The sequence below is a fragment of the Dipteris shenzhenensis genome, chromosome 30 (assembly GCF_047967505.1).
Source record: "Dipteris shenzhenensis isolate YYH24624 ecotype China chromosome 30, Dip_SZ_1.0, whole genome shotgun sequence".
Lineage (NCBI taxonomy): Eukaryota > Viridiplantae > Streptophyta > Polypodiopsida > Gleicheniales > Dipteridaceae > Dipteris > Dipteris shenzhenensis.
In genome coordinates this window covers 20,077,836-20,102,369 of record NC_141625.1, presented here as the reverse complement: position 1 = coordinate 20,102,369, position 24,534 = coordinate 20,077,836, and the positions used below count along the sequence as shown (strand labels likewise).

General features: G+C 42.7%; 1 protein-coding gene across 3 annotated transcripts in view; it reads right to left on the bottom strand.

The window, feature by feature from the left end:
* The window catches only part of PDE318 (P-loop containing nucleoside triphosphate hydrolases superfamily protein), a 109,033-nt gene that overhangs the window by 43,290 nt on the left and 41,209 nt on the right, over positions 1-24,534 (bottom strand). For all 3 annotated transcript variants that reach the window (XM_087401579.1, XM_087401580.1, XM_087401581.1), the window contains exons 3-7: positions 16,282-16,421; positions 12,955-13,075; positions 12,743-12,807; positions 12,523-12,636; positions 12,028-12,102 (exon numbers count right to left, since the gene is read on the bottom strand). In XM_087401579.1, the coding sequence (XP_087257705.1) occupies positions 12,028-12,102; positions 12,523-12,636; positions 12,743-12,807; positions 12,955-13,075; positions 16,282-16,421 (515 nt within the window). The remainder of the gene's footprint in view (positions 1-12,027; positions 12,103-12,522; positions 12,637-12,742; positions 12,808-12,954; positions 13,076-16,281; positions 16,422-24,534) is intronic.

The window sequence follows — 24,534 nt, the reverse complement described above, 5'->3', positions numbered from 1 at the left end:
AGGTTGTCATGTTTGCCAGGTGACTAAGGCCGAACGTCTTAGAAGCGAGGGTTTATTACAACCATTGCAAATCCCGGGTAATAAATGGTAAAGTATTTCCATAGACTTTATTACGGGTTTTCCTTCAACGCGCAAGGGTCATGACTCCATTCGGGTCATAGTTATTCATCTAACAAAAATGGCTAGATTTTTATCTACTAGATCGACCATATCATCTATTCAGTTGGCTCATGAGTCTGTGGACCAATTGTTTAAGCTATATGGATTGCCTTCAAACATAGTCAGTGACCGGGACTCTAAGTTTACAAGTAGCTTTTGGACACTTGTTTTTGAGAAGTTGGAAACTACTCCAAGTATGAGTTCCTCAGATCATGCACAATCCAATGGCAGATGAGAAGGCTAACCAATTGGTTGAAGACATGCTTCGTACATATGTTTCTGAGAGAGAGTCTTCATGGGAAGACTATCTCCCCATGATAGAATTTTTTTACATCAGTGCAAAGCATTCAAGTACAGGTTACAGTCCTTTTATGCTTATGTACCGGTTTCAACCTAAGTCACCAGTTATCGTTGGGTTCAAGGGAATCAACAATGATGTTGCAAGGACATTCTTGCAACACATGCAAGAAATGTTGCAGTTTGCCAAGGAGTCTATTAGAAGTGCTTAGGATCGGGATAGATTTTATGCTAATAGACATCGTTCACCCAGAGTGTACTCTGACGGAACGATGGTACATTTATGTATTCCCAAGGAATCCAAGAGCCTCAGTACTGGTTTGATTCCAAATTATCCCCTGGATACTGTGGTTCGTTCAAGGTTATTAAAAGAATTAGACCGGTAGTATATAAACTAGAATTGCCTCTTGATGTTAAAGTATATCCAGTTTTTCATGTCAGTAGACTAAAAGAGTTACTGGGTGCTGATCATCAACTTGTTTCTCCTCAAGAAATAATAGAAGTTACTGATTTGACTTTTATTCCACACGAACCTGAGAGTATTCTTGAATTTCGTGAAAGACAAATAAGGAATAGAACTATCACAAAATACAAGATCAAGTGGAAGAATCTTGTCAAGGAGGACGCGACATGGGAGACATCACTTAACCTCCAGAGGACATTCTCGGGTTTTCTTACGAACTCAGGAGTGAGTTCTTAGGGGAGGGAAATTATTTCATGTGGATGGATTGGTATCTAATGTACACAAGACTAGCTCAGGTAGCCTGGGCAGGCTTAGGGCTACGCAGGCTTGATTCTCGGGTTGAGTGGCAAGGGTACGAACCAGATAGAGATCTTCGCTATTTTTGGCACATTGGGCCCGAATCTATGAAGAGGGCCCAGAGGTTTAGTCTTCAGGAAGCCGATGGGAGCATGTCTAGTTCCCTAGTGCAAGGTCTAATCCTGGATCAAGTCGCGGACGCGCGCCTGCATCCTAGCGTAGCCCAAGGCCCAGCAGTAGATCCAAGGGTTTCAGGAACCATCTGGTGATATGGGACACTATTGCACGAAAATTTGTCTGCTCCCAGAAAGTTACGTCGAATCACGGGCACAGGCACGTAGAATCACCTCCCAGCCAATTCTCAGTGGTCGTAAGCTTTCACGCTCAGGAAATCTACATTCAAGCTCTAGCTTACTAAATCTCCACCAAGCCCCAAAATCCCCTAGATGGATCTAGTATGCCACATGTCTTCATTCTCGGGTTCCTCCTTAATGCATCATTTACCTCTCTCTTGGGATATCATTGAAACCAATTGCCCCTAGGCACATTTCATGCATTTAGGTCCCTTAGTCTTAGATCCACCTAGTCTAGTGCCATGTCACCCACACCAAGGACCTTGACCTTTATTCCTTTTTTATCAGTTACATGAAGCCCAAACAAATATAATACAAACATTGATCCTTTAAAGGAAAATGTCCACTGACCATTCCAAGGTCATGTTACCTCAACTTGAGCGTAACATTCCTTCCCTCTTCAAGCATCAGCGTCCTCGATGATAAGTCTGGGAACACTCTCCATAACTAGTATACGGATTCCCAAGTAGCTTCTAATAGAGGTAGACCATGCCATGCAACCAACACCGTGGGTATCTTCCGATTGCGTACTTGGATTGTTCCTCGGTCCAGGATTCCTGTTGGTTTGCGTCTTGCATTATCCTCTATCTCCTGAAACAAAACAACTCCCTCAATTAGTGAGTCACATGTATGCAAAAATTTCTTTAAACGAGAAACCTGAAAACTGGGTGCACCTTACAACCCTGTGACAATTCTAATTTATAGCCTACCTTGCCTATTCTTTTTAGAATTAACCATGGCCCACAATATCGAGGTGATAACTTAGCACACTCTCATGCAATCAAAGACTTAGAGTGCGAAGGAACTCTAAGAAAAAATTTTTGTCCTTCGTTAAATTCTCTAGCGGATCGGCTTTCATCCGCATACACCTTAGCTCTATCCATAGCTTGGCGGATGTTAGCTCTCGCAAGTGCTAGCATCTCTCGCATCTGAACCACAAAGTTCGCGGCACTAGGCACTTTCTGAGGTATTCCAACTATAGTTGGATTCGCTGGTCTATAACCATAGTTCAGCTCAAACGGACTGAACCCTGTAGAGGAATGCTTTCTATCATTGTAGGCAAATTCTAACAATGGCAACCACTTGTCCCATGTATGTTGCCTCAATGACACATATGCTCTAAGCATATCCTCTAAAATTTGGTTGATTCTTTCCATCTGACCATCCGTTTCTGGATGATCCCCACTACTCATTCCCAACTTAGTCCTTAGTGTCTCAAACACCGCAGTCCAAAAATGACCGGTAAATTTGACATCCCTGTCTGACACTATGGATTTGGGTAATCCATACAAACGAAATATATGTCTAATAAACAAATCCGCCACTTGCGGGGCACTAACAGACTCTCTAGTTGGAATGAAGTCAGCCATCTTGGTAAGACGATCAACCACCACAAGGACCACCTTGTGTCGTAGGCAGACCTACAATAAAGTCCATGGAAATGCTGTCCCACTTACCTAGTGGTATCTCCAGGGGCTGTAAAAGTCCAGGTGGCTTCACCCGCTCTACCTTACTTGACACGAAAAACGTGTCACATATTCATGAATATGCTTTTTCATCTTTGGTCAAAAGAAATCTCGCTTCACGAGATCATATGTCTTTTCGACTCCTGGATGTCCCGTCCCGCACATGGGCTATCATGGCATTGTTGAATGAATCTCTGCCTGAGATCATTCTGATTAGGCACTACTACCTTGCCATTTCTTTTCAGCATACCATCCCTTATGGCATATCTTGCATAAGTTTGGCCTTGTCTGGATGCCACATCATCTTTTTCCCCGGGTTTGAACACATGAGCCTTAGGCCAAAGGCTCTGGACGAACTCGTCCACCTTTTGAGTTTCTCTAATCTCATTCATTAGAGCACTCTCTAATACCGTGAAACTCATGTTATGCATATTGGTGACAACGCATCAGCAACTTTATTATCCTTCCCTCTTCAGTACCGAATCGTCAAATTAAACTCCTGCATGAGTTATGCCCACCTAGCTTGGCGGCCTCTCAAGTCAGGTTGTTTATAAAAATGTTTCAGAGTATCATGATCAACATCAACATAAAACTCTGACCCATACAAATAATGTCTTCATGTTTTCAGAGCATGGACAACAGCATACAACTCTAATTCATGAGTTGGCCAATTTCGTTGAGAGGGAGAAAGCTTCTTGCTTTCAAAGGCTACTGGCCTTCCCTCTTTGAGGAGAACTGCTCCTACCGCAATGCCACTTGCATCGGTTTCAAGGAAAAACGGTTTCTGGGGATCAACTATTACTAACACCGGTCCCGAGACCACAGCTTGTTTTATGGTGTTAAAACTTTCTTGTTGATTTTGTCCCCATATAAAAGGTACTTTATCTGAGGTCAGATCAGTCAATGGCGATACTATTTCAGAATATCCTTTGATATGCCTTCGATAAAATTGGACAAATCCCAAGAATGATCGCAAAGCGGTCAAACTCTGAGGGATTGGCCAAGTCAGTATCGCAGCCACTTTCTTTGGATCCATTTCTACCCCCTCAAGAGAATTATGAATCCTACATATTCAAGTCTTACCATACACAGTATAGTTTTCTTTTTATTTACATAAAGACTGGCTTTCCTCAAAGTACTGAACACTATTCTTAAGTGTTCATGATGCTCAGTAATACTTTTACTGAATACCAGAATATCGTCAATAAAGTGTACTACAAACTTTCCGATATATGGACGTAGTAAATCGTTCATAAGCATGACGAATGTAGCTGGAGCATTGGTAAGTCCAAAGGGCATTACCAAAAACTCATAATGTCCAAACCTGCTTCTAAAAGCGGTTTTATGCACATCCTCGACTCTAATACGGATCTGATGGTAGCCACATTTAAGATCTATCTTACTAAAAATTACGGCCCCATGTAATGCATCTAGCAAATCATCGATCCGAGCCATCGGATACCTGTTCTTAATAGTGATATTATTCAATGCTCTGTAATCTATACAGAGGCGAAAAGTATTATCTTTTTTTTTTTTTAATCATTGGCGAAGCAAAAGGTAAAAAACTTGGTTGAATCTGACCCAACTTGAGGTATTCTTCTAGTTGTCTTCGTACCTCCGCTTCTTCAGTAAAACTCAACCTATAGGGAGGTCTATTTACAGGTTCTGCCTCCGGGATTAGTTCAATATTATGCTGAACATTCCGCTCTGAAGGTAACCCATAAGGTAGCTCATCCCTAAAACAATCAGAGAACTCCTCTGCTATTTGATCAGCCAGCTTGGCCATCTCTCCATTTTGAGCAACATCAGTGCTAGCCGAAGAATCATCAATCGGCTCTACCGATGCTATACGAAGAAACAAAAACTCTTCTTGAGCTTTTCGAATTTCCATCACGGAAACCAACGGTCCTTGAGGTATATCCTTTTCACCTCGTAAGACATACAGTACATCATTCATCTGGAATTGATAAATGTGCTTTTTCCAATCTATGGTTGGATTCTTCCTAGAATGCCAAGCCTTACCCAGGGCTATGTCTGCATGAGCAAGCTTAGCCATTTCAAAATCAAGCTTCTCAGCATAGTCCTGAATTCGAAGCTCCAACTAGGTAACCCTTTGGTCCCATACTTCAGTTGAACTTCCATCTGCTATCCTGACTGTATATGCATAGTCAGATGGGCTAGTCTTTAGTTTCAGCCTCTTTACAAGCTTGGAGTTAATTACATTGTGCGTTGACGCTGAGTCAAACAACACAATGACATCATGATCAGCTACTTGCCCTTTCATCTTAATTAACTCCGTATCATTAAAGGCTGTATACCCCGTTGCTGCGGGCTTTGACAGAATATTATCAGGTGCACTAGTTACTAACTTAGCAACAGACACACATAACAAAAAAGGTACTAACCTTTGAGAAGATCCCCCTAGCTGAATCTGCATCTGTTCTGCTCTAGGACTTCCCTCCATTTCCACGTCGCATTCTGAGACCACCATCTCAGCCATCCGACGATCTTTGTTTCGTGGACAATCTTTCCACTGATGAGGCTGAAGGCAACCAAAACACAAGCCTTCTCTCCTCGCTTTTTCCCTTTGCTCTAGGTTCAAAGAAGACTTCGACCAAGCCCGGGCTGCCATTGGTGTTACTTTTCTTTTCATTCCAATGGTGGTACTTGATTTAGGAGTCTCAACTGGTTTCGCCTGCTTGGCTTGACCACTAGGCAGTGAGGCACTCCCTTTGCTAATCCACTTCTTCTTAAACCCAGTTTTCTTCGGGTACCCATACTGAGTTCCAACCTGCACAAACCCACCCCTTTTGCATCCTCATAGTTCAGGGCTATGGCAATTGCTTCATCTAGTGTATTCGCATACTTAGCGTGAACTTCCATCTTTATCCGATCATTCAACCCAAAGATAAAATCTTTTACTTGGATTGACTGAGGTAGGGGTTCATCGACCTTCATTATACTTTCTCTGAACTTATCAGTGTATTCTGCCACTGATAAATTTCTCTGACGAAGGTTTCGATACTGATCCCAAGCTCGGGATGCTTCGTCATGAGGTAAGAAGTGTTTTCTAAATTCCTTTTTAAACCCCTCCCAACTAGTGGATGCTACTCCATCTTTCTGTTGTTTTATCCACCACCTATCCGCTGCCTCATTAAACATATGGGTGGCCTCGCGGATTTTCTTCATATCATTCCTGATTTCACAAATGGCGAATGCCTCGTCCCATTTGTGTAACCAGGTCTCAATGATATCGGAACTACAGTCAGACATCCGACCAGAATACTTTTCTGGCCTATAATTGGCAATATTAGGCACCTTAGCCCTCCTAGGCTTGACCGTACGAACACTGGACTCCTATTCCATTGAAAATTTACCTTTCTCCTCATGAGATGGTCTAGCAGACATACTATGCACCATTTTCCTGAGCTCAGATTGCCCTACATTTGCTTGTAACAGCTGCGCTAAAATCTGTTGCAAGGCATCCTCTAACATTGTAATTCTGCCAGATAGTGTATGACCTGCTGGGCGTGACAACTGCGGGGTCGGCCGGACTCCTGACTCTACGGGATCCATCCTAGAAGCTTCTTCTTCTACTTCCATTTAGGTCAACGGGTGTGTGTGTGTGTGTGTGTGTGTGTGTGTGTGTGTGTTTTTAATACAACACCGCTTGAACCTATAATTACAATTCCAAAGTCCAACTTTCAAATTTACAACTAACAAAGCATATATCACACTGTAACCAAAACCGCTTTTCCCTGTACTAGGGAAAACTCCTGCAATCCAAATTGGCTCAAACACGGAGGCAAATAAACAAGCATATGCTCCAACAAAACTTAGAAGGCATAGAGAGCTCCCTGGTTATAATTCTTGCTGCATGAAGAGATCAACTAGTCCATGTAGTCCACTCCAAATCTGCATTTATGACCTGCCTTGTGACCACAAACATACTGTAGTATCTACCCCTTCACACGAGTTCACGATCAAGCGCAACCAACGAAAGCCTAGCTCTGCACACACATGCAGCCCATCGCTGCCTAAAGTGCCGTTTGCATGGCCCAGAGTTCCGCTCGTCGATCATTCTTTCAAACTATGGTCTAGCCTTCCCGTCCATCGACTGCTTTAGCTGCATCGTCGTCCGTCTCCTAATCCGTCACGTACAACTTCTACTAGCACAAGGTCGCCTTTATACTTCTCGAGATAATTCCCACGGATGCTATGACGTTGCCATTGGTTACGGTGGCAGATAATATCCAATACCCTTTTCTTGTTACAGCCAATATCTTCAAAGACGATACGCAAGACGATCAATTGATACCTGCTCGAATGGCACGACCTGCATCTTATCTTTGGCGCTTCCTGAATTACAGACTCCATACAATTCCGCTCGCTATCCCTGATCGCTCTGCGCGCTTCTTCTCATGGAGTGCATGTCCTGTGCAATAACTAGCCCCCGCGATGTCCAGAAGCCTTTGAAGACAACAACTCGTAAACCTCCGCGTGCGCCACTGTTGATTATCCAACGCAACTCCAAAATTGACGAATTACTCGATGGCTTGAACCAGATGACACGAACGATCTACTCTCCACAGATCGTACCGCTCTGATACCAAATTTTACACGAAAATCAGTCTGCTCCCAAAAAGTTACGTCGAATCACGGGCACAGGCACGTAGAATCACCTCCCAGCCAATTCTCAGTGGTCGTAAGCTTTCACGCTCAGGAAATCTACGTTCAAGCTCTAGCTTACTAAATCTCCACCAAGCCCCAAATTTCCCTAGATGGATCTAGTATGCCACATGTCTTCATTCTAGGGTCCCTCCTTAATGCATCATTTACCCCTCTCTTGGGATATCATTGAAACCAATTGCCCCTAGGCACATTTCATGCATTTAGGTCCCTTAGCCTTAGATCCACCTAGTCTAGTGCCATGTCACCCACACCAAGGACCTTGACCTTTATTCCTTTTTGATCATTTACATGAAGCCCAAACAAATATAATACAAACATTGATCTTTTAAAGAAAAATGTCGACTGACCCTTCCGAGGTCATGTTACCTCAACTTGAGCATAACAGACACCAGGCTAGTTGGGATCTAGTTGGGAGTTCGTGCCAGTAGCTCATCTCGTGGCTCGAAGAGGACATCTCATGATTTGAGATCATGTCTCGTAGATGTCGCGGTTGGGTGGTGAGCAGCCTGCTCAAATTCCTCATGTTTCTGGTGTTCTTGTGTTTGCTTGCAAGTCAAGGATCTCACGAGTGCTGGGGCCGTGTCAATAAGGGCTCGGTAAATATTTGCAAACTATCTCTTGTAGTGCAAACTTTAAAAAAATTGTTTTGAGGAACAACCTTTATCTAAGAAAGCTCTATGTCGTGCTCTTGTTTTCCATTTAATGATTTTTCTATGATCATTGCTCTGCAAGCAGTGTCTAGCCCGACATAAAGATGTGCTTTCTTCAACAGACAAAGGCTGAAAATGACTGAGCTCAGTCAGAGATTGGCAAGTAAGTTTGGCCTGAGCAACACTGTCTCTCAACGTCTTCATGTAATTTTTACCATAATCCCAAATAACCGATTGCATTCGAGCAACAAATGCATCCCAAGCATAATCCATTTCAATGAGACTCTGATGTGAAAGGGGCTGACAGGCATCATAAACCATTTCCTTATATTGATCATGCTCTAAATAGCTATTGTTCACAATGAGTAGCCTTCATTGTGATAGACCACCGATGGACCAGCAATATCCTTATTTACACACAGAGAACCCAACCAAGAGCAGCCCCTTGTCATACGCTTCCGGGACACTCAGGCACGATTGGCAGCGCTCCAACAAGACAGGCCCTACGTGACCACCCTGCGATATTCATGGATGAGGACCTGACACCCCTGCACGTCGAGGAGAGGCATGTTCTCTTACAGCAGCGGGATGTGACCCGCAAGGAGGGAAAGTGGGCTGTGGTCCGAGACGGCCGACTTCTGACAGGCCCTCGTCGGGCACCCACTCGCTCTTCCACATAGGGAGGCGGGGTCTATGAGACCCAAGATACCGAGTCCCTTTCATGCACCATCTGGAACTGTAATGGTACTTATGGTCTGATCCAAGGAACTTCTTGTAATCCATTGCAGGACGAGACATAGTGTTTTACACAAAGACACTAGACAAGTATAGCTCTTATATAGAGCACACACACACATATGAACACCAATGTATATAGGATAGCTCCCAACATGACACGTGGTATTCACAGGACACACTAGACTAGAACTCACACTAGGACTCACTAGAACAAACCAAAACTTACTCAACTTGATTCCATTTCCCAACACTGTTGTCGAAGAGGGATTTTCTAATTCCAAATCCCTCGTAGTCGCTTTCGCCACCATTTTGCAAGACAATCATTTGCCAAAGATGATTCGCCCTCTATGAAACCCAAGGCAAGGGTAGAAGAACTTTATACAAAGAAGAAACAGTAATGTGAGACAGCCTCAAAGGATGACATGCACACACACACACACACACACACACACACACATTTTTTTTGAGAAAATTTTGTTGCTTTATATTACAGAATCACTATCCCGAGACGGGATGTGGAAAAATACATCACGAGAAGATCTTAGTATAAAACAGATACACATCAGGATCTATGTACTTAATTTGCAAGCAAGCATAGAAAGATTGCTGCAGAGAGTGCCTGAAGAAAGAAAAAAGTGAAAAAGTAGGATCACCAAAGACTATGAATCACCCCCTTAAAATCTTGTTCTGATCCGACTTCCCATTGGGAAGAACGAGGGGGTCTCTTTTCCTCACGGTTTAAGGGTTTTCAGGGCCTATTCGCATGGGGGGAGTCACCCCGTTCCCCGTCCAAAGACCAAAATTTTCAGAGAAAGCCCTTACCTTAGGGGCTTCAAAATCCAAGATTTGTAGGAATCAGAAATATCTTCCTCCAAGACTCGGTATCTGCAAACGGACTTCTGCCAAGGGCCTCCAAAACTCGACCTTTGTAGACGATCTTCTGTCAAGGGCTTCAGCAAATCTTGAGCTTTGCACAAGGGCCGACCAAGACACTATTTCACGTACCTCCGCTACAAGGGTGTCCCGTGCCCTTTCTTCCGTCCGGCTCTTCTCACGCGTGGCCTTTATGCGGCACTCTTCTGCTGTGTCTTCCATGCAGTCTTTTCCTATGCGTCACCTGCTTGTGTGGCTCCCTTCCACGCAGTCTTCTTATACACTCGCGCTTGGTGTCCATGCCTCCGTCCCGCACGCTCTTCTACTATCCCGGTCGTGGATTGTCACTGCTCTGATACCAAATGTGAAGAATTGAATTCCTCAAGAATGCAAATGTGCGCAATGCATGCAAAATTTGAATGCCAATTGGCCCTCCAATGGGGAAAGAGCGCCCTTGTGAGAGTACTTGTTTCTCTTTTCGACCTACATGAAAGGTGGGAGAGAGATGGCGGATGAATGCAACATGAATAGAGAGAATGCTACATGAGATTCACAATGAAAGGGTGATACCCTTTCATTAATGTCCCTTGAGATCACTCAAGTTCCATCTTCCCATTTACACCTATCCTTAGCCTATGACCCATGCATCTACCATTCAATGTACCTTAATGCACCCTTCCCTTCCTATTGCCCCTAGGACCTACACACGTGTGTGCACCTCTTTATTAATAAAATAAGTGTCTCATGTCCAAATTTGAGCTTGACTAGTTCTATCTACTAAGATGATCCACTGCCATAACAAATCGGTCGGTGTCCATCATAAATACAAATACATGTTACACCATTGGTAATAATGTTCTAATGTCTAATCACGGATTAGTGATTTCTCTTGTCATGACACTGTGAGGGAATTAGATGCAAAATCTAGCGAGCTCACCTGTGTCTCTCCAGTGCATGCATTGAAGTCACCAAGGAGGAATATATCTCTCTGCCTAGAGTACTTCGTTATGTCATCATATATCATCTCATATGGACTGTGTCTCTTTGTAGTGACGTCATGCGCATAGGATGGGGGAAATAGCACACCGAAATGAAGATCGATTCTGCATCTAGTGGCAGGACTCGTATCCACATATGTTGCACATGCTCCTCTCTCTGCATCATAGATATGAGTGGTCTTAGGGGTGATTTGAAAAGGACAGCTACACCCCTAGAGCCCCTCCCCCCAAACCCACCCATGTCCAAATCCATTTTGGCAGTGTTCTCAATACAGTCTATATGAGCCACTTCGCCCATGAGGTTCCGACCTTACTTGGAGACGATGCAGACCTGGCCCATGCCTCGGAAACCCTTGTCTCAGTGGCACAGGACGCTGCTACTGGATCTTTTCCTAGGACTCAAATTTGATCCAAAACTTAAGAGGGTTACACAAAATAAACAAAACTTTTAAGCTTTGATCAAAGCTTCAGAGATGAATGGCAGACTCGGAACACAAAAACAGCTAGAACCACAGTCTAGGTATTCTTAGCTTCCCATCAAGGTAGGAAAAAAAACAGACCTGAAAAAGGAAAAGTAATGAGCAACAAACCCAGCAATACTAGCCTACTCTATCTGACAATAAACTATTTCCTTTCTAACAGCTGAATAAACTGCAAACTGAGATGCTGGAAACAATGGAGAAAATCGCATTTATGTACTGAAATAAGATGATTGGACTCCTGGAACTGCTTACCAGTATACATAGCATTTCCATCAGCACATAATCGTTCTACATGTATTCATACTCTGTTAAATGGCATAGTGCATATGGAACGTATGAAACACAAACCACTAGAGCACTTCATTGTAAAATACTTCAAAGCTCTACATTGATATTCTCCTAGGCATTTCTGATACTGCATCATTTAACTCTCTCTAACCTAGGAGCTTGTAACAGTCTTACTTAGCACAAAGAGAAGCATAATTTTGATAGTAAAATAGTTCAAAGCGATACTGCATCGTTTAACTCTGTCTAACCTAGGAGCTTGTAACAGTCTTACCTTAGCACAATGAGAAGCATAATTTTTCCCAACATCAAGGATCTTCTTCCGAAGCAGATTGACATTATCCAAAACCTGGACCCACCCATCATCAACACATGAGAGCATACTTCTATTCATCTTCCATTCTAAATCCCCCAAAAATAACAAAAAGATCATGACCAAGCTGTCCCTTCAATTACATCGGACAGGTCAAAGAATAGTTCATATTAAAGTCACAACACCTGCAAACGACTGACTTCAAATGATTGACCTTTTAATAAAATTGAGTGAAGAATCTGAATGCACATGGCCATACAGATTAGGAAAACGCATAATAAGCTTGCTTATTCGAAACCACAACAGCATTTCAAGCAACCTCCAGAGGATTGTGACCAATGTTCAACTAAGAGTCTCTCTTCAAGAGAAATTTCACATGTACCATCTAAAAACGAATTTTATAAAAAAATAAATGCTCATTCTGCTGTCCCACCTCAGTCAAGAGGTTGAAAATACCTCTTCATACTTGCCTGTTCCGAATGTCAGGTCAATAAGAGAATATTCATATAAATGCAACTGGTGCTTTCGTGGAAAGTTATCAACGTACATCCTCAAAGGACGTGCAAGCTCCTGGGCACACTTTCACCAATATTAATAATCCAATATGGAAGCTTTGCTAAGAAGTTGGAAATCCGGAGGATCTGTGCTTTAATACGAAATACTTTTGATCACTTACCTTAGTCAAAGCATCAAGCTGCTTGGCACCCCGATTGCGCTCTCGTTTTGCAATATTAGCTATACCTGAAACCAGAATGTCCAAAGGAAGCAACAGCAAAAGTCAAAACATGCCATAGTCGCTTTTTCATATTTTCAAAAAAACAGCAGGAGCATTCCCTGACAGCTTTTAGCGTATAATCGAAAAATTATGCAAACATCTGTAGAGATCACCTTTTGTAGGATGGACATTCCTTGCCTTCCGCAATGCAGATCCAAGCAGTTCAATCGAGTGTGCTACCATGGGCAAGTGTTGGAAAGCACCCAGTTGCTTTGCTGACTGTTTCTCTTGAGCCTATGAACAGTACGGAAGATCGTTATGCATGAAACGACCATGCTCATTCTATTCCCTTAAGCATGATTTGTACTGAACTCACCTCACAAGCACTGTGAGGAGAGTAGCAAGAGTGTAATTCATCAGTATTCATGAAACAACCATGCATGTTCCCTAAGCATGACTTGTACTGAGCTCACCTCACGAGCACTGTGAGGAGAGTGCCAACAATACAATTTACCAGATTCGTAGACGATATACATCAACCACAATTTACAATACAGTATCGAATACTTAACTATCATGAATGTACTAACACTATATACATTCATAAGACGAGAATTTATCCAATCTAATGATTTTTTTTAAACAAAGGAAAGAAGAAAGTTTGTAAGTGACTTTAGACAAAATTAAGAGTAAACGAGAAAAATAAAAAAATTCATTACAGCTTAGTAAGCAAAGCTACACATACGTTCTTATCAGTACCCATAAGCTGCCATCTGTTACTCAAAAGATTCCAGAATCTCTTGGGTACCGACACTAACCTAGATCTAAGTTCAAAACCATGAGAAAAAATGACGTGTACTAGCGCAGAGAAAACCAAATGGATAATACATGTGGCAGAAGTTAACAGTCTTTTTTTTTTCAAAAAGATTACTTCATTAAGTATGAATGAAAACCACAAGAGCAAGCTCTAATGCGGGAGTACATCATGCCATGCATGAGAAAAAAACCAGCTCAAAAAGAGCTAACAAAAATCCAAGGTGGAGGCTGAAAATGCCAGAAGGAGACTCAGAGAAAAAAGGAGATCCTCTCCAAAGTCTGAAAACAGTATCTCTCTTGGCTGTAGTTGCTCTAGAGGATCCCTGCATGCTCGCCCAAATGGCCACCAATGTGTGTATAGTATCAGTCCGTATACTGGCCATAGACTGGGAAGGGTGAACCTAGGAACCCTCCATCACCTCCCTACATCTGGGCCTCCAAATATGCCAAACAGTCTTGATTGTTGTCTCTACAGGAAAGCCCACCCTACTTCAAACAGTCCCTAATAGCTCAACAGTAAGGTCCGTTTCAATCTAACATACAGGAAAGTCAATTGTACATTGGGCATTTAAGTGGCAAGTTTATAAGATGATCTGTTCAAATAATGTCAACTTTAATGATGTCTTATCACATGATGTGATAGAAGAGAATTGCCCTGTTTCAAATGTGTATAATCCTTAACATAGAAACTTAATCCCAGTATAAGTCTCATCAAATTGAATTGGTATCAAAGAGTGGAAGCCTCTGCACACCAGCAGCTATCGAGGAACATGAAGTTTGAAGAAAAGAGTTATCGAAATCATTTCTCTTCATAGAAGATCAAAGATGCAGAACATGCCCATGATATGCAAAGACACCAAAAAAAAAATCACGGAATTTAAATCAGTCGGTAACATTTCAAGGGTTACCATAAACTTGAGGAGATAGGATTATTAGAAAAGATACAAGTCTCAATAGCCGACACCTACAGGTTGGATTTTTGGAATGGAAGCGAAAATTATTCTTGACAGTGCACACAGCATTGTGATACTGGTCATCAAATGTTTGTTGCCAATACGAAACGATTGGAGTCCATCCAAGTGGGCAATTCTTGAAGGATGACAGGTCATGGGGATACCACAAGTCAATCACCGAGTCACTGTATGTGCGGAGCCCACTCCCCCTGTGTTGCATCACTCATACCTCCAGTCTGTCCATTTACAGCCTAAAAATTGGAGGGTACAAAGGGCACCCTTACTTCACTCCAGTTGCTGAAAACAAGCTTGGACAGCTGTTACATCCTCTTGCAAAGCCATGACTGCCCAAATGCATGCCTCTGGGACCCCAGCAGTATATGAGCATTGCCTTGAGCACAGAGTCAAAGGCCTAGCAGTTCATCTCTGCTTATGATATTCGGACTCCTCTATTAGGGCTCGGGAATAAAGATGCAATCAAATGGTCTTATCTAAACCCTCCCTGTCCTCTTGCCTAACATTTCATGTCACTGCAAACAAAGCAATTTTCAGTGATATCCTAAACACCATAGCCATACTGTACCCAATCATAATTGTTCTATGGTGTTATCAAACCTCAGCTTTAAGTTCTGTTTCCCCCTTCCTATGTGCTCTCAAGCATTTAAAGACGCACTTCTGATTTGAACAGCTACTTGCTATTCTTTGCTTCTGCCCTGGATGAGTTTTGTAGACATTGCTTCTTTTTTTTGCAGTGGACTTTTCTACAACAATTTTAGTGCCGGTCTTGTGGAATTGATTCTTCTATTATGACAATCTGCTCTCACAGAAACTACTCGAACAGCGCCAATCGCCAATTTTGTTCCTTCTACAATTGTGATTCAGTTTCTCTTCATATGCAGCACCTATACATGCATTTTGATCTGCCAGGTCTGCCAATTTGAGCTAGCAAGTATAAATTCCACTACCAGGTGTTTGACTATTTCAAGGTTATGTTTGGAAATGCAATCAAATTGATGTTCTGACAGGTTGGGGAGGATGATCTCTACTGGTTTCTACTAAGTTGTGTCCTGTTCCCTCTGAATAGTGTATCAAATATGTTTTTCTGAGCTGGAGATGTGATTATCTTTATTGTTTTCTACTCAATTATGTACAGATTAAGCTGATCTAGGGTAGTCTGCCAGTGTGTATTCAAGGGAGTTAGTCAACTTTAAAAGAATTTATAACCTTTTAGCAGTCCACATGCTCTAATGCTGTTTAAAATGACGTCTTAGGCTGGTGAGATCTTGACTTCAACTTGAGAAATTACAGTAAGGAAGACTATGACGAGGTGAATCTGTTGGATACATCCTAATCCAGATATATTCGTAGATAAGGTTCTCCAATGTCCATTGATGACAACCATGGCTGCCTAGAAGTTCTATGCTTTCTAAAGCTTGACACCACGACTTCCATTCAGCTAGCCAAATTTGATGTATGACTGACTTGTACTTTGTATACATTATGTTCTTCCATGTTGTCCAAGGAGAGTAAACCATCACTAATGGAAAACTGTGCCTAGCTGTACCAATTCGTGTTCTAAAAAATGTATTCCTTCTAACCGGTTTCACATAGCAGACCCTGCTAATGGAGCAAACTACGTAATTCACAAATTTATCCTATCCACACAAACAGTAAACTTAACATAAACAAAAAGGAAAAACCTTGATATCGTGACTAAATGTCAGAACATACTTTCTCTACTGGCTCCATGATCACAGATTGATAATCCTGTAGTGAAATGGAACTTTCAACTTCCTCTGCAGACAATGTGTTATTTGGAATTTCTGTTAATGTAACCCTATTGACTTTGCACAGCTGATGGATTCTGGACCCTGTCAGAAAAACCCAAAATGTGAATCTCTCTCTCTCTCTCTCTCTCTCTCTCTCTCTCTCTCTCTCTCTCGCTCGCTCGCACGCCGCTAAAAGGAGATGCTAAAGGTCTGAGACATGCATCGGACATAATGTGCCAGAAAATAAATGCATTAGAGGTAAAATTCAACATGCAATATGCAAAAAAGTGAAGATGTTAGAGCAAAGAATTCAAGAATTAGACAGCAGAAAATACCAAAAGGAAAATGAAGGACAACCGAGGAGGGGCCAATCACCATATCCTCTCAACCTTGAAAGAATTGACCTCCAAGATCAAAGAGATAGCATCATCCATGCAAGAGAAACAAGACAAAGGAAAGAGCCCTCAATCTCAAGATCGTGGGCCTAGGAGAAAAAGAGAAAGAAACAAAGAAAGAAAGAAAGTTTATTAAAAGTCTTCGAAAGACCGAAGGTATATGAGACTGAAAGAACCTGATACAACGAGGTGAAGGTGGAGCCTCTAAGCGGGCATCAATACCCATTACGAATACAAAAAGAGCCATAATCATAATGATAACGACACATAAAGAGGAATCTCTAAGATCATGGAGAGGATGGGGGCTAGTTGCATTGTAATGGTCATCTAGAAGCTCTCGAAGACGTCAAGCCTTATTTGCTTAATGAATCCGTTTGCTATATGATTGTTGCTTGATGCATTGTAGGCTATTTAAACTGCTTCAAAGATGCGCCATAGTTGATACTTGGGCTACCAATGCTTGCTACCATTCAATGTAGGTCGGTCTTGCTATGACATTCACTTCATGAAATTCCACCTTCTTGTATTGTTTATTAATGGCACTAATAGATGGAAGGTTTAGTCACCGGCCTAGTGCTAGAGGTTTTTCAGAAGTTGAAGACATTGGCTTCCACTCTAGTCTTAAAGATTGCATCTTGGGTTGATCCCTTCTTCGTTATCATTGATGCCAATAATGTGGCCATTGGTGTAGTAGTCTAGCAAGAAGACCGGCCAATAGCATATTATAGCAGAAATTTAGAGGCTTTTCAAAAGTTGAAGACATTGGCTACCACTCCAATCTTAAAGATAGCATCTTGGGATGACCTCTTCTTGGTTACACCAATGCCAGTAATGTGTCCATTGGCACCGTACTCCAGCAAGAAGACCGGCCGGTTGCATATTATAGTACGAAGTTGAATGCCGCCGAGTCGGAATCATTCCACCAAGTCGAAATCATTCAGTCTATGACAAAAAGTTGCTCGCGGTCATTCAAGAATTGAAGCATTGCAAGCCTTTTTTATATGGGTGTACATTCACCATCAAGACAAACCATCAGGCCCTTGAGTGGCTTCAAACAATGCCTAGTGCCCAGTGGACTGCTCCACAAGCTAGGTGGAGCCAAATCTTTCAGTAGTTTGGCGGTATGATAGAGTATGTCCTTGGCAAGCATAATCTAGTTGCCGATGCTCTCAACCGTAAGTCATCCTTCCAGGCTATTCAGGGGGCAACTGTGCTCGAGATTCAGGGCAAAGTTCTTGATAGCATGAATTCACAGTAGGGGGATAGAGCCGAGTTTGGCACCCACTACCATTTGCCCATGATCCAGGCCATAATTCTATCTAGGATGGGTATGTTTTATAAGAATCAACTTTGTGTGCTTAAAGACAAAAGGCAAGCTCTTCTCCATGATGCCCATAATTCTCATCGAGGTCAATCGAGGCATCAATCCGATCAGGTTTGTGTTGGGCTCTATCTGATTGAGATGCGACGACAAAGAGATATACTAATGCGACAGACCAGAGAGCAGTAGGGACTGATGCCACACGTCACCGATATTGACAAATCACAGACACTTGTTACAGACTTCTGTGCATCTGAGTTAGTTGCCGGTGAGGCTAAGGGAGAGGAGCTTGATGAGATGAGAGCACAATGGATTAGCAGTGGGAGTGTCCACCGCGATGCTGCGAGACTCCACGTGCAACACAGAGAGGGACCAGAGCACGCACGATCCAGGTTCGGTCTATCTCAGCCCTCCTCAGAGGTGACCGCCAGAGACGAGGTATCATCCTTGGCGTAGCCCACCGGATCCAGAGATAGAGGAGACCATGACCTCCACCACGTCAAGAGACAACTCGACAGACACAGATACAAGAGCTCCTCACATCTCATAGAGAGCCACTAGGTTACCTAGATATATGGAACTTGAGCATATACTAGGAGTGCTAACTCTGAGCACTTGATACTCTTCTGTTATTTTGCTAGTCTGGTGTTTTAAATCACTAGTTTAGCACTTTAGCTTTCAGCAAGGGTCTTAGTGAACCCTTTACTTCAGCCCTCAGTGGCTTGTATGCGTTACTTTTTGGTTTTGCACTTTGTCTCATAGGCCCGCGAGGCCTCTTGCAGACGTTAATACATCTTTCTTTCTTTCTTTTCTCTCTCTCTTTCACAGGTCACAGATATTTGTTACAGATTTCTATGCGTCTGAGTCAGTTACTAGCGAGGCTGAGGGAGACGAGCTTGATGAGATGAGAGCGTCATAGACTAGCAGTGGGAGTCTCCACCACGATGCTACCAGACGAGAGATGCGCTCCTCATGCGACACAAAGAGGGTAACGCAAGATCAAGGTCAGGTCCATCTCAGCCCTCCTCAGAGGTGACTACCAGAGACAAGGAGTCACCCTTGATGTAGCCCTTTAGATACAAAGATCGAGGAGACCACGCCCTCCACCGCATCGAGAGACAGCTCGACACACAGATACAAGAGCTTCTCACATCTCATCAGAGAGCCACTAGGTTACCTCGATATATGGAACATGGGCATGTACTAGGAGCGTTAGTTGTGAGCACTTGATACTCTCCTGATATTTTGCTACTTCTACTACTTTGTTCACTAGCTTAGCACTTAAGCTTTCAGTTTTCAGCAAGGGCTTTAGTGAGCCCTTTGCTTCAGCCCTTGGTGGCTTGTATGAGTTACCTTTTGGCTTTGCATTTGTCTCATAGGCTCGCGAGGCCTCTCGCAGACATTAATACATCTCTCTCTCTCTCTCTCACACACACACACACACATTTAGGGGAGGATATAGCCAAGTTCTCGAAAGAGAGTACAATCACTCTTGCAGGAGACTTCAATGCACAAACAGGATCAATGCAAGGCATCATAACAACAGAGGGAAGAGACCCAATATGGATGGATGAAATAGAAGAAGATAATGAAGAAAGAAGAGGATGGAAAAGGACATCAAATGATGCTGGGGAAATCACTCATATGGGAAGGAAACTCCTTACATTGTGTGGATGCTTTGGGCTACAAATATGTAATGGCACAACAAATTTTCAAAACACAGGAGGGTACACATGCAAAACAGCTCAAGGTTCAAGTGTAGTTGATTATGTAATCACAAACTCACACGCAAAGCACACGATTGAGTACATCAAGATTGAGGATGAGTCTCTCGAGTTGGACCACAGAGCAATGTCTATAAGCATTAAGGGAACCAGCAATATTGTGGGGAAAAAACAGAAAATAATTACACATTCCAAGCTAAGAATGAACTACAAAAAAGCACATATTTCTGAAAAGGAGATTAAGGCGGCAATGGCACAAAGACCAATGCCCTCAACATGTCAAGAGATGAGCAAATACATAATCGATATGTTACTGTCAATAGCACTAGCACAGAAACGCTTCTCTAAAAGCACGGGGAGCAGTCCAGGGATGCCATGTAATCATTGGTACGACCAGGACTGCAAGGACGCAAATAGATCCTCGAAAACAGCAAATGCAACAGAGAAGGAGGACAAAGCTCGAGCATATAGACAGATAGTAAGACACAAGAAAAGGATATATCTCAAGAGCAAACAGCTCGAGAGTTTTGAGGAGCTGAAACAAAATCCCAGAAAATTTTTTCAGAAACTACATGGCAACAAACCCCAAGGGAGGAAAGCACAATGGGAATACATGATACCATTTGTCAAAAGCCTCTATGAAAGAGAAGGGGAAGAAAAGATCAGCCACAACTATACCGTCAAAGCAACAGTTGGAGTCATAAGGGAAGAAGACACGGGAAGTGGTCTGAAAAAGCTAGCTAGTGGGAAAGGTCTAGACACACAAGGGCTAGTAGCAGAGATGTTAACATGGGGAGGGGAGAAAACAAATAAAGTGCTTACAAGGCTTATGAACATGTCTCTAGAGGAAGGGTTTCCACTAGAGTGGCAGATAAGCAGAAGCACACATCAGAGAAGGCTATGGAAAAAGCAAAGACCTAAAGAATCTGCTGGAGCAGCCAACCAAAAGCTAGGAAGCTACTTAAAAGAGATTTTAGAACATCACAACAACGTACTGGGTCTAGCTCACAAGCTAGCTGAACAAGTACTCACTACATGACAAAGCTGTATGATTTTTATCTTCATTGGATGTAAGGGATCACTATTAGTTAACAGTGATCGCCAGTCCCATAGATCCTGAAGGGTCTCACGCGGACTTTAATACAATCATATCATATCATCTCTCTCTCTCTCTCTCTCTCTCTCTCTCTCAGAGACATAGGGGTTAAACAAGGCTGCCCCCTATCACCAACACTGTTCGGTCTTTTTATCAATGAATTGGAAGAGTGGATGAGAATACACAGCAAAGAAGGTGTGTAAATCGCAGGGTACGCTTTGTTGATGCTTATATATGTAGATGATGTGGTATTCTTCGCAAAAAACAAGGAGAGCCTGCAAGCACATCTGGATGCACTACGAGAGTTTTGCACACACTCGGGAATGCAAGTCAATATAGACAAGTCAAAGGTAATGGTCATCAGAACACGTAACAAACAAGTAGATGTCACATTTGGAGGGGAGCCCCTGGAAATAGTCAACTCATATAAATATTTAGGGTTGGATTTCACCGACAACTACAAATGGAATGCATGCATGGAAAGGAGGATTTCGGGAGGTCTAAAAGCTCTATATAGCTTCCAAAACAAATGCAGGAAGGCGCATCTGTGGAATTGGGAAATGAGAAAGTTTATGTACACCATACTTGTGCATACAGTAATCCTTTGCGGATGCCCCGCTCGGGCACCTGGGCTGTCTAGGATTCACTGGAGTCTGGGAAAATAGAAACTTTACATAAATGATGCCTAATAGGGGAGTTAGGGGTTAAGGCACAGACACCCTACCCCATCCTACTGGCTGAAACAGGTATGATACCTCTAGAAGGTGAAGCATTATGTCAATTCATGGCATACCTCAACAAAGTTGAGAAGATGGGTGCCGGCAAGACCACAAAGTGATGGAAGCTCCACAACTCACGGGTTGGCACAGAGGGGATGAAGTGGATGGAATCATGGGGTATAACTACCGCTAATATACCAGAAGATGCATGTGAAATAAGAGAGATTGTGATGCAGAAAATGATCCAGAAACTATGGCAAAACCCAGGAACAAAAATGCAGTTCTATAAACAAGAAATTACCTCAATGGACAGTTATGGAATGCAAAAATACCTTGGGGAAGACATATCAACATTTTAAAAGACATCTGATCTGCAAAATCAAAACTAGTTCACATAATCTCGAGGTAGAGAAGGGTAGATGGCAAGACCCAGGATCCCCAGAGAGGAAAGAATCTGCAAAATCTGCCCCACAGGAGAAGTAGAAAATGAGCAGCATGTACTCCTAAGATGTAGAGCATAGGCACACATCAACAAAGGCTATGGGAAAAGAAAAGACCTAAAGAATCTGCTAGAGCAGCCAGCCAAAAAGCTAGGAAGCTACTTAAAAGAGATTTTAGAACATCCCAACAAGGTATTGGGTCTAGCTCACAAGCTGGCCCAACAAGTCCTCACTACGTGACAAATCTGTAAGTTTTTTCTCTTGATTGGATGTAAGGGATCACAATTAGTTAATAGTGATCGCCAGTCCCATAGATCCGGAAGAGTCTCATGCGGACTTTAATACAATCATATCATATCATAGACTAGATGTAAACAGGTTCAAGAATTGATACACCCCAAAGATCAAGAAAAGAAAGACAAAGCCATCATAACACCCAACCAATGGGTAGAAATTGCCAAACTACAGCCCAATGGACATGGAAATGTCAATGAACAGCCCAGAAAAGAACAAGTCCCAGAAGTCAAAGCTCAAGCCCCACCACGTGATAATATGCCTACCAATGGGGACATGCAGGAACAAAAAGAAAGAGACAAGAGAGCTCAGAATCTTGTCATTCGCGGTATGCTTGAACCAGACAAAGAGAGCCCTCTTGAATTGGCTAAGGAGGTGACAGCATTCTTTGCGCAGCATTTCGCGATGCCAAATATAGCAATATATGGAGGCCACAAAGTGAGAAGAGTCCAAGAGGGAATGCCTAAAAGAAGAGTCATAGTATGCACGGTGATGGATGAAAGAAAGCATGGCATTATCCTAGACAGTAGCAAGGTGTACTTTCCCCTTTTATGTCAGTGAGGACCGCACCCCAAAACAGCAAGAAGCAAAAGGAAAACAATATGCAGAACGGTTGGCAAGACAAGGCAAAACACCTCCCTCTTAGGAGGACACTAAATAGGGATGTGAGACCCATGGGACATACACGTCTTTGCAAGTAATGTTCTGGAACTGTAGAGGTTTCCCTTGGAATAAGGGAGTCAGTATTAATGATTTCATACAGGGAGCAGATATAGTTTTTTTGGGAGAAACATGGGAAAGTGAGATATGCCGAATCCCATAAATGCCAGGATATGTTGTGCACACAGTGTACCAAAAATAAATCGGAAAGAGAGGTTGTTGGAATTATATCTATAATTCAGCAGTGACCAATGTAATATAATAAGTTAGTTAGGGGCACTTTTCCCTCTTTTAGAGGTTTTTCCCCCTAACTGCAGTTAGTTCACTAACTATGGTTAGTGACTACTAAGGTTTTGTCACTATGACAAAACCTTATCTACACTACTTTGTGTTGTACTCTTTCACACACTCTATTGAGCAACTACTGCTTCTAAGCTTACGACTCTCTAGCTCTCATTCTCTCTATTCCTTCATTTGGTATCAGAGCAGGTCCAAGAGTCTGGTGCTCCTTGCTCCCTCAAGCTTCAACAATAACCTCGACTTTCAGCCTCAGCAAATCTGCCCGTACAGTCCGTACGACTGTACGGATTTCTATCGCCTGCCGTACGAAAAGCCTCTCGTACGATTTCTGACGCCCGCCGTAAATAGCGTCAACTGCGCCGTACTTCGCCGTACCCTGTGGCCGTACACCGTACAGCGCCGTACATCGAGGCTGTACCTGTCGTCGACGTATCTGCCGTACAGCTTCGAGCTTAGGTACATCGACGTACAAATTCGTCATCTGTGCTTATGTACATCGCCGTACCAGTTTGTACAGCGCCGTACATCGCTATCTGTGCTGTACCGTACAGTTTGTGCTGTAGCAGCAATTCTTCTTGGTTTTGGACAAGAGATTTGCAGGTGTTTCTTGGCAGGTCATCTTTGATTTGGCAGGTGATTTTTGGCAGGCTGAGTTTGCAGACAGCCATTGTTTGGCTAAGTATTCTGCAAGAATATTTGGGGCATTTTGCAGATTGCAGCCATTGCAATCATTGGGCAGATTTGAAGCTATCACAAGAGCAAAATTACAGATTTGTCTGAAATTTGGGGCTTTTGTATTAAAATTGCAGATTTGGGGCTTTTGGCTTTTTTACCCCTTTCTGGCTGCAATTTCTAGCCACAAATTGGGGCTTTTGTGTTTGGAGAGCATTTTTTGGAGTATTCAGTATATACTGCCTTTATTGGAGTGTTTGGAACACTTTTGGCAGATTTTGGAGAGTGTTTTATGCTTGGACAGATTTCTGACAGCTCAAGTACAGAAATCTAAGTTGCATATACAGCCCGTGCTTGGGTGTGGTTTTTGGGAGTTGTGCATTCTATTCCCAGTAAGGGAATTCAGCTTTGTATCTGCTTCAATTCCTTTTTCAAATATGGCCCATCAAAATCAGAATGATTTTCACTTCGGTGGTCTTTCTCAGGAAGACAAATTGGATGGTACCAACTACTCCCTCTGGAGTTTCATGGTACGTAATATTCTGATTTCTCGCAATCTATGGGATTATGTCAATGGGGATGAAATCCGACCAG